This window comes from Euprymna scolopes, chromosome 34 (genome assembly GCF_053919585.1).
Source record: "Euprymna scolopes isolate OS-2025 chromosome 34, ASM5391958v1, whole genome shotgun sequence".
NCBI lineage: Eukaryota > Metazoa > Mollusca > Cephalopoda > Sepiida > Sepiolidae > Euprymna > Euprymna scolopes.
Window position 1 is genome coordinate 23,011,233 of NC_136515.1, and position 11,141 is coordinate 23,022,373.

The following is an 11,141-nucleotide window of genomic DNA, read 5'->3' on the forward strand; positions in this document are numbered from 1 at the left end:
CTGCATCTATAAACCTAACAACTCTCATGCATTCTTATAATGTGACCATACCAACAAAGTCTCCTATTCAGCACTCATTTCCCTATACTGTTCAGATTTCATCTTCCTCTAAACCTGTCTTTAAGACTCACATTACTCATCCATTGTATCATTTCTTTCCATGCAACATATGACCTCAATGGTCAAGTTTCATTTCCACACATCATCATGCTGCATACAGATATGATGATATCCGTCCATCGCTTGTGAAAATGACTGTGATTATGCAATTGGTCTATGGGTTCAACAATGGCTTGTTAGACGGATTCAAACTCTGAAATATTTCCCGCATGCTGGACACCTGTGGGATAATTCTGGAGCAGTGGCGGTGACTGCTCTGTCTTTTGTAATGTCACATTTTCTCTTGCATTTTTCATTGTGTGTGGATTCAGCAATTGTAGCCCCTATGTGAGTTACGGCATGCCAGGAACATCTGTTTTGGATTAGTTTTTCCTATAAGTTAGAATACAAATCGAACTGTTTCCCCTGTCCTCCTGCGGGTCTTTTTCCTTTGGACAGTTCACCATAAAGGAGCTGTTTTGGGAGTCTTGACTCAGGCATACGGCATATATAAAGAGCATTCGGCCTATAAAAAGTTTGGTCTTAATTAAAGAAATGATTTTCAAGAAAACCTGACTAGGGATAAATTTGGAAACAGATTTCTAAAAGCCACCCAACATATGCCAGCAAATCAAGGAAAGTAGAAAGTAAATTTCTGATTTATTTTTGACAACCTTATCCCTTATGTCATCCTTTAGTCCTCATATTCCATGAGGAATGTTTCTGACAAAGATGGGAAGAATTGCTGTTTTCTGAGTTGGAATTTATTCATCCAACACTTATCATTGGCTAATTGCTGAAGTGTTTTTTTAAAGCATCAAGCAGCTTCATGTCTTGTCTGGAGTGATGTTAAACTGCTGCCGCTGCTGCTGCCGCTGTTGCTGCCGCCGCTGCTGCTGATGATGATGCTGATGATGACATTGTGTAATTTGGAAAAGTATTGAGCGTGACAGATTGACAGACAGACGCATCTAAAATTATGCATGTGACTTACAATTCTTCCGAACAGTTATTCGGTTTTTCCATGCGATAACCAGTCGATAACACGTGATACAAATCTGAAAGCGGGATTCCTGGATATGGTGAGGCACCTGGAAAACGAAAATATTATGCAGCATAAATTGCTCATTCATATTAGTTTATACTCAATCCTTGTAAATTTATTCTAAATTTGGCGTTTTAATCCCACAATAAGTGACATAAACAACCAAGCTTTTAAGTAGAAGATAGACTGATGGATTTTGATCAAAATTAGAATAAGGATTCTAAACGCAAGGTTCACTATTATTATATTTTGTTTTTAATTTTTGTAAATGGTGCAAAACTGTTCTATGAATAATTTTAGTGCCTTGGAATGGGTATTCTTCTAGTATATATATAGTCATCCAATACACTGACTGTTTCGCTGCATCAGAGTTTTTCAGTGTGACTAGAAAGCTACGTAATTCAAGCTGAGATCAAAACTTGACTGTTTTGACAACCAATTATGTCGTCATCAGAATCTGTGAGAAAAGAGAGAAGTTTTCATGCTTATTAGCTGTCTATTTTGTTTTAAGAAAAGCTTTGCATTAGCAGGCTAGCAATATTTCTGCATAAACAAAGGCTGTAGGGACGAGAAGAGATCATTCTTTTCAGATTCAATTTTACACTCTGTCAAGACAAGAAAGAGTACCAAGCAACACTTCCTCAGATATTTATTTGTTCATTTATTTCTGGATCAAGTCTTAAGAATTTCTTACTAACTCGATCCCATTTTATAATTTAAGGACCGTAGTAAGTGGAACTTGAGCCGCGGAACTCTTGCTTCTCTTATTTTGTTCGTTAGTCCTCATATTCCATGAACAATGTTTCTGACAAAGAGGGAAAAATTGCTGTTTTCTAGGCCAGAATCTATTTCATCTAACACTTATCGATGGAAAGTTTTTGACTTTGTAGCAGTAGTTTTAGCTCCTTAAATCAAGTGGCTTAATGTCTTGCCATAAAAAATATGAGAGTAGTACTCTCTCAGGACGATTCTAGCTCTTATATTCAAAGAAAATGCATCAGGAGACAGCATTTTCTGTTACATTGTTGTACTGGTAAATTATTATTCCCATTACAGGAACTATAGTTATAATCTTATTAAAACCAGACTTAAGAGACCATCTTAGGAACATAACACTTTGTCACTTCGGTGCTTGGCCCTACACTATTGCAATTAAGTGACGAGTCAACCTATATTGACCACAACAAACGGTACTAGCACTGACCAAACTATCCGTGATCACAATGATCACGTGAAATGTAATCGATACCGGAAAGTTAATTTACATATTGCTTTGCAAAAGGATATCACGTTAAGTTACCTATTCGTTTTTTATTGTTTTCTTGTTTGCTTATTGGATACTTGTTCAGAATTTCGCCTGTATTAAAAGACAAAACCCAAGAAGGATTTGTATGATGTATGTGTGACTGAGGGAAAGTGTCATTTTCCGTGAGTCGTGTAGATTGAAGTAGTTTTATTCTAATAAATAAAATAATTTTTAAATGATTAATGGAAATTTGTAGGCATTACAACAAAAACCTCACAAGTTTGAATTACGTAGAATTATCTCCCTTGTTTCTTAAAACTATTTTAAAAATATCAGTGCAAGACAGTCGCTCCTCGGTACACTATAAAATTTTATTTTCTTATTTAAAAATAAAACTACTTGATCAATTTGCAATGTTTTTTCATGACGGGTACAGATTTTATTTTTTTTTTTAATGTAGGAGGAATTCTGAACTAGCACTCATGATTTCATTTTACTATGATATCTAGTTCTATTTACTGGTGTTTTTTATATGCTGGATAATAACTTAGCATTTTTGATGAAAAGGGCTTGTAAATTTTCAAAATGGCTGTGATTCTACGTTTCCTTAATTTTCCGAGGTAATGCCAGGACACAGGTTCTGTTAGTTATGAATATAATTATACCTTATTTAGTTTTCTGTCTATATTTTTCCATTTTTTTGCACATAGCTACAATTATCGAATGCCCTCTAATGAAAATTAAAAAGTTAATACTCAGTTGTAATTCATATTTGGATTCTTTCGACTACTATTCTCATCTTGAGTGCCATTTTCACATTTTGGATGATATAATCTCTGACCTTAACTGGTGTTTTTTTTTTATATCATGGATAAATGCTTAGCACTTTCGGTGAAAAGGGCTTATAAATTTGCAAAATGGTTGCGATTCTTGGTTTCCTTAATTTTCCAAGGTAATGCTAGGACACGGGTTCTGCTAGTTATGAATATAATTATACCTTATTTAGTTTTCTGTTGGTATTTTTTTTATTTTGCACAACGCTACCATTATCTAATACCCTCTAATGAAAATTGAAGTTAATACTCAGTTGTAATTGACATATACAAACAATCAAGGAAAGCAGAAAGTAAACTTTTGATTTATTTTTGGCAACCTGATTCCCTTACTTCATCCTGTTGTCCTCATATTCGATGAGGAATGTTTCTGACAAAGATGGAAAGAATTGCTGTCTTCTGAGTTGGAATTTATCCATCCAACGCTTATCATTGGCTAATTGCTGAAGTATTTTTTTTTAAAGTATCAAGCGGCTTCATGTCTTGTCTGGAGCGATTTTCATAAAAAAATATGATAAAATAAGGAATGATTCCTTAAAGAAAATTGAAATAAACATAACTAACCCATCGTGACAATTTCCCAGAGCAAAATACCAAAAGACCAGACATCACTGTAGGTTGTAAAAATTCTGTCTCTTAAAGATTCGATTGCCATCCACTTGATGGGTAATTTCCCATTGGTCAGTTTTTGGTAAATGTTCTCCTTGTAAATGTCCCGTGAAAGACCAAAGTCGCAGATTTTAGCCACTTTGTTCTGATCCAAGAGTACGTTCCGTGCAGCCAAATCCCGGTGGACGTATTTATTCTCTGAAAGATATTGCTGAAAAAAAAAAAAAAAAAAAAAAAAAATATATATATATATATATATATTTTAAAGGAGATTAGAACAATAGTCTAACGAGCAGAGTGTATGTTAATGTAATAGTGAAATTACTAGTTTAATTAAAATACAGGAAAGAAAAAGTGCTCGTTGTAATTTAGATATATAATAAGCTCGATAGGTAAATATCCTAGAGCTAATTTAATATTTAGTAATGTGATTGATAATTTAAAATTTAAAAATCAAATTATAATTAAATTAAAAATCCGTTTCATAAGAAGGAACAACAACAAAATCAATTATTTGTACGATCTATATATATATATATATATATATATGAGCAAAAATTATTGACTTCAAATTATGTTAATATGAAAACGATACTTATAACAGGCCTGTAATGGGCGTGATGGTAAATGGGCCCATAAAAGAATGTATGTGTTTTACACCATTCATTGGTGATAACGAGATAATTTTGTAATTTTGGTGTGGAGAGACAAAGGAATAAACAGCCATGACTGCAAGGAAATGGTGGCTGCACGTGGGCGCGAACTTGGAACCGTTTGATTTCGGGGTAATGGTCGTGTTTATGCAAAGTAGGTGCTGTTGAAGATTTAAAAAATCTTTTTGCTAGAAGATCTGTTCGTTTTTGGAGCTGGAATTCTGAGTGTTATTTCAACTTTAAATAATTTACATAACTGAAATAGAAATTAATGAACCAAACACATCTTTCAAATTCGAACACTCCCAATATTAACAGACATTAACGTCTGTCGAGGAGTTGACCACTTATAATATCTTTATTTCAAACATCTAGGATAGTGACAGTGGCAGCAAATCAAATTATTTGAAAAACAGATTTTACAAAATTGTATTTTTACATAGATTTCATATATATATATATATATATATATATATATATATATATATATATATATATATATATATATAAGTTTCGTGGTTCAATTTTAAATTCTGAAAAAACAACATATAGAGACATTCGATTTAAGAATTTATTGCTTGACAAAGGAATATATAGAAGGGGTTATTTTAATTTCCTTAATCCATGGATTTTCAACAATGGTTCATATCATCAGAGGAAATGAAATGCAGTTAGCAAAATGTTCAGCTGCGAATGGACGCTATTTTGCTTTTCAGCACAATTATTGAAAATAGTTTTTTGAGTGGTTGTGGATAATTATATGCTTTTCCTTTTTGGCTAGGATCTCCTTGAAAGTATTACTTCAAGTAATTATCAGGATTTTTCATCTGAATTTCTATCAGTGTCTTATCTTGCTTATATATATATATATATATATATATATATATATATATATATATATATATATATGTATGTATATATAACTATTTACTATAATAATTATTATATATATATATATATATATATATATATATATATGTATATATAACTATTTACTATAATAATTATATATATATATATATATATATATATATATATATATATATATATATATATATATATATGTACAGTAAAACTCCTTTAATTTGAACTTCCTCTAAAGTTGAACTTCCTCTCATTTGGACTTCCTCTCATTTGAACTTCTTCTAAACCTGAACTTTCTCTAAACTTGAACTGTCTCGTCATTGAAATTGTATTAGCATATTTGATGCGGAGTTGCAGTAACACTGTTTACATGGTTTAGTCAGATATTGCGCAGAAATGTTAATATTGATACTATGTAATTAATGTAGATTAGCTATTGATAATTAATTTACATTAACTGTAAATTTGTTTTTTTCAGATTGCTATATTTAAAATAGTGTAAAACAACCCATCACAATGGCTTGCAACTCTAAAAGAAAACAAGTGACACTAACTTTATTCGAAAAACGTCAAATTATAGAAAAATTAGTTGCTGGAGTTGAAAATAGCGTTATATTGAGAGATTATAAGATTGGAAGAAGTACACTGTTTTACATCAAAAAGAAAAAGGAGGAAATATTGAAGGCAGCTCCTTTCTCTCCAAATAAAAGACATGTCAAAAGAAGGGCTCTTTGCAGACCAAAGCAAGTTGAATTCGATCGAATATTGCATGAGTGGTTTGTAGCAAAACGGAATGAAGGTGTAGCAATATCTGGGCCATGTTAATTGCTAAAGCAAAATCTCTTAAGGAAGAGTTGAATATCGCAGAAAATATGAAATTCAGTGAAGGCTGGCTTAGGAGCTTTAAGAGTAGACATGGTATAAGACAATTAACAATGTCAGGCGAACAACGGTCTGCTGATACACACGCAGCATCTAATTATTGTGACAAATTCAAGACGATAATCGTCTACTCTTAAAGCTCCTAAGCCAGCCTTCAGTCGATTATGGTTTAACACCAGAGGATGTTTACAACGCTGATGAAAGTGGTGTAAATTGGAAGTGCTTACCTACAAAAACATTAGCCGGGTCCGAGGAGCAGAAAATAAAAGGATTCGAATTAAATAAAGAAAGACTAACAGTAATGGTATGTGCTAATGCTTCTGGAACTCATAAACTTAAGCTTCTTGTCATCAGCAAATCAAAGTGTCCCCGAGCATTGAAAGGAGTTTCGCCTTTGCCAGAATCCTATTATTCTTCACGAAATGGATGGATGAACTAACAGTTGTTTAAAAAACGGTTTTTGCAAGAATTTGTGCCGGTTGCCCAGAGGCGTTTTCTTGAATTAGGTAAACCTGATTCAAAGTGATTGCTTCTATTGGACAATTGTAGAGCACATCCTCCTGAGTCAGAACTAATGTCATCTTGCGGGAATATTTTTGTGTGCTACTAATGTGACTTCTCTCATCCAACTTATGGATCAAGGGATTATTTGGAACTTAAAATGTTTCTACAGAAATGATTTTGTGATGAATATGATAAATAGTACCGTGATTATAAGCAATTTTCAGCAGCGTTTTACTATCAAAGATGCCATATTTTCTCTCACAAGTGCATGGAATAAAGTTCGAGCAAGCATATTAACAAAAGTATGGGGTAAATTATGCCCAGCCAATGGCTTCTGAACTGAAAGAATCAGAGAATACATCTGGTCTAGGAAAAATTCTTGAAACCATACGGTTACCGACCAACCACGGTGTTCTTAAATCACTAAATGCTAATGATGTTGAAATGTGGGTGAAACACGATGAGGAAACTACTGAAGGCAGTAATGGTGATGAAAATAGCGACAGCTCCCATTCTCTTGACCCTAATGTAAATAACCAAGAACACTTTGATGAAGCAATATCATGGGATGATGCAGAAAAGTCTATGGAGGCGGTTATAAAATTTCTAGAAAAAATCCTTACTTTAGTGACAACTATGTTTTGCAGGCAATGTCACTCCGAAGAGATATAATCATAAAGAAGCTACAGAACCAAGAAATTGTAGATTTTCGTGATCGCTTATGGAATACAATGGCAGCGCCCAAGAGCTTAATCGATGAAAATAGAAACTGCAATGAGACTCATTCAATGAATACCAAAAAAAACTGTATTTTACATAAATGTATGATTTCTGTAGATTATAACTTAGGTAATAAATACCTAACAAGTAAGAGTAGATTTAATTTATTTTCAATGTTTTTGTTCCTGGTTATAATACTTACCAATTCTTACTTATACACACACACACACACACACACACACACACACACACACACACACACATATATATATATGTGTGTGTGTATATATATATAATTACATTGAGGAAGGCGAAAGGTACGGTTGAAATTATGTTCTTATAAAAAAAGTTTTTAAAACTTTTTCATAACATTTTGTATTCCTGCACGTTACCAATAGAAAATGAATGAAGAAAATGTATAAACTTTTCGTATTCATTTTTTACACACACACACACACACACACACACACACACACACACACACACACACACACACACACACACACACACACACGCGTGTGTGTGTGTGTGTGCGTGCGTGTGTGTGTGTGTGTATATATATTTCTGTAGAAATATATTTTCTTATATATCAATCCTTATTTAAGAAGCTGAATGTAATTACAGAGCAATATAGAGAATAAATGACAAAAAGTTATATTCCAAAATTCATGATGTTGACCATCTTATAATTTATTCCTTTAATTCAGTTGACTTATACAATTCTTGACAGTATCTGTTTCGTAGCGCAAAATCAATCATTTAATCAATCAGTGAATCTATTATGCCCTTAACTCATCAGAAGAAATAGCAACAATCAATCCATCAAAAGGAAATGAAGTGTGATTTGACATGATTAAAATCCGAAAATTGGAAGAGAAGCTGCAAATGCCTTTATATTTTTCTATTACGCCATATTGAAAATGATTTCAATATGGCATAATGGAAAAATATAATGGTATCTGCAGCTTCTCTTCCAATTTTCGGATTTTATTGTGTTATGAGTATAGTGAAAAAAAAAATACATTGAAGTGATCCTCATTCAATCCCAAGCAACGTCTGGTCTTCCTGCGAGTTGAAAAAAAAAAAAAATTCAGAAAATGTTAAAATGAATAAATTGAAGGAAAACAATGTTAGCAAGGAAGAGCCGAGTCAAAAAAAAAAAAAAAAGAAAAATTGCAAAAGAAAAAGAAGAAAAAAAAATTGAAGAGTTTTACCATCGCCATGGAAATCTGTCGTGCAAATGATAACATCTGAACAGGAGTTAGGTTTTCTTTGTCGTCAACATTGACGTCCATTTCAGCATAGCCATCTTCTGTTTCATGACGACATTTTCTGAAAATAAACATGTTAGTAGGAATATTCTTTTGTTTCAAAGCACAGAATGTTAAATATCCTATTTGTCTGAAGGAGTGGCACTCGTCTGACAAGACGTTGCAATCATCATATATATATATATATATATATATATATATATACATACAGGGATCCTTCTGTCTTTGACAGGCTATGAATACCCACGAAGGGGTGCCAGCGCATGAAATTTTTTGTGGCAGGAGGTGCACAAACTCCAACCACACCTCTCCTGAGTCAACATTGTTAAATACCAGTGGCACGTGAATTGTATGTACAGGACGACTGGAAACAAATGCCGAGATATATACACATATATACATATTTACACAGATATATATGCATGTATAAGCATATATATATATATATATATATATATATATATATATATATATATATATATATATAGTAAAGTGTCTGCACCAGGTTAACTGGACCACTCTATGGTATGGTGTCCCTGTGCACAACCATATGCTTCCTCAGACCAGCAGTCGACTTGCACTTCCTGCCCCGCAGCGCACACAGGTTGTCTCATCAGGTCACGGAGCTAAGGGTACATACATATATATAAACATATATGGATTGTTGAACTCTTAATTGACAGCTTATTTTTATTCCTCTTAAAAGATAATCTTTAATGGACTATAAATAGTATTATGTTAAATATTTAAGAAAAATTTAAACACATACACATATGTTTCATCCTTTTCTGAGAATCATCAATATGGTGGATTCCCAAACCAAAGTAATTTTTTTTAATATTTGGGGCTGAACCTCTGTAGCAATAAATGGTGAAGCACGTACCCGTAGATAATTATTTCATAGATAAAAAATATATAAACGCCTGTATGTATAGGGTACGACAATGTAAGGGAGATAATTCTCTCATAGAATTTAGGTAAATGCTTCACCTTTGATAAGTAATTTTTGTTTCTACATCTCAAAACAATAACAAACAAAATTAATGTGTACGCATTCATGGCTAATAAAATGTTCATAAATCTGATGAAATCCAGTGACATAATATTGTAACTATGATAATGGTTTCGAATCTAGACAGAAGTACAGCAACATTGTAGATAGTTATCTTAGAAATAAAATAACAGACGTCCTCATATGTAAAGTACGACAATCATAACATTCAGGTGAATGCTCCACCGTAGATAAGTGAAACTTGTTTCTACCGCGTAAAACAAATTTACAAACAAAATTAATGTGTACATATTTTTTTTTGATAAAACGTACAACAATTCTGGCAAGATTCTATAATCTGATCGGCAGGAGACACTTACATGAGAAAGCTCAGTAGGTTACCGTTGGGAACAAATTCCATTACAATGGCTATTGGTTCCTTCTTGGTACAGGCACCGATCATTGTGACAATGTTTGGATGACGTCCGATCTTTTTCATTAAGCGCAGTTCTGCCAACAAATCTTCCTTATAGGATAATGGCGCCGAGTCTGTGGAAATAAGAATATTTTAAATTTGCACGAGCCTTTTTCAAGTCTCACACAAAACACACATTCACATTTCAAGCTATGCCATATACATATGCGCACACAAACATATGCGCCCACGTCCACACATGTACACATATTCACGTTCGCGTACATACACTCACATTCACGTGTATAGACACACACGCTAATGCACACATATGTACTCACACACGCGCACACGAAAACACACATGGACGACGTCACTTCCGCTTTCTAAGGAATTATACACATGCGCAAATGACCACCGGAAACAAGTATAAAACAAAGAGCAACAACCGGCTTCTTCCTTTTTCAAGACTAGCCTCCTAGGTAGCTGGTCGGTGCGCTAGCCACCGACGTTTCGGCGCGCGCACATGCGTGCCTCACGCCCACTTACTACTATGTATGGGGCACGAGCTAACAGACTGTATGTACACATTCACACTCTTTCTCTCTCTATCTACTACTGGCCCCTGAGAACACCACAGCGTAGCTGACTGCTAACATGGCGTACAGCTTAACCTCTATCCTCTTCTTTGTCTACACGCTGGACTATCATTCTCATTTCCACTACAACACTCATTTCTCTTCCCACGCGCGAACAAACGATAGTGACCCGAACTTGAGATGAACACACATTTCCTATTCTTTCTACCACACCAGTCCCGCAACGAACATTGGTTATACACGCGTGGACATGAACACATGTTATATCTAAAACATTCTTTCAACAGCAAATAAACAACGTTTATCTTATCCATCAATTGAATCTTTGTTTCCTTCAATTCCATTCGTTTCATTATTTTCTTGTGGCGAGCTAGGGTATTATATCTTGGTCCGCTACAAATTATCATATA

General features: G+C 33.8%; 1 protein-coding gene across 1 annotated transcript in view; it reads right to left on the reverse strand.

The window, feature by feature from the left end:
* Positions 1-1,023: 1,023 nt before the first annotated feature.
* LOC145259055 (uncharacterized) overlaps positions 1,024-11,141 on the reverse strand; it is a 116,535-nt gene continuing 106,417 nt past the window's right edge. Inside the window, exons 11-14 of the mRNA XM_080116681.1 lie at positions 10,098-10,266; positions 8,670-8,787; positions 3,788-4,043; positions 1,024-1,190 (exon numbers count right to left, since the gene is read on the reverse strand). Coding sequence (XP_079972807.1) covers positions 1,090-1,190; positions 3,788-4,043; positions 8,670-8,787; positions 10,098-10,266 — 644 coding nt within the window. The 3' untranslated portion in view covers positions 1,024-1,089. The remainder of the gene's footprint in view (positions 1,191-3,787; positions 4,044-8,669; positions 8,788-10,097; positions 10,267-11,141) is intronic.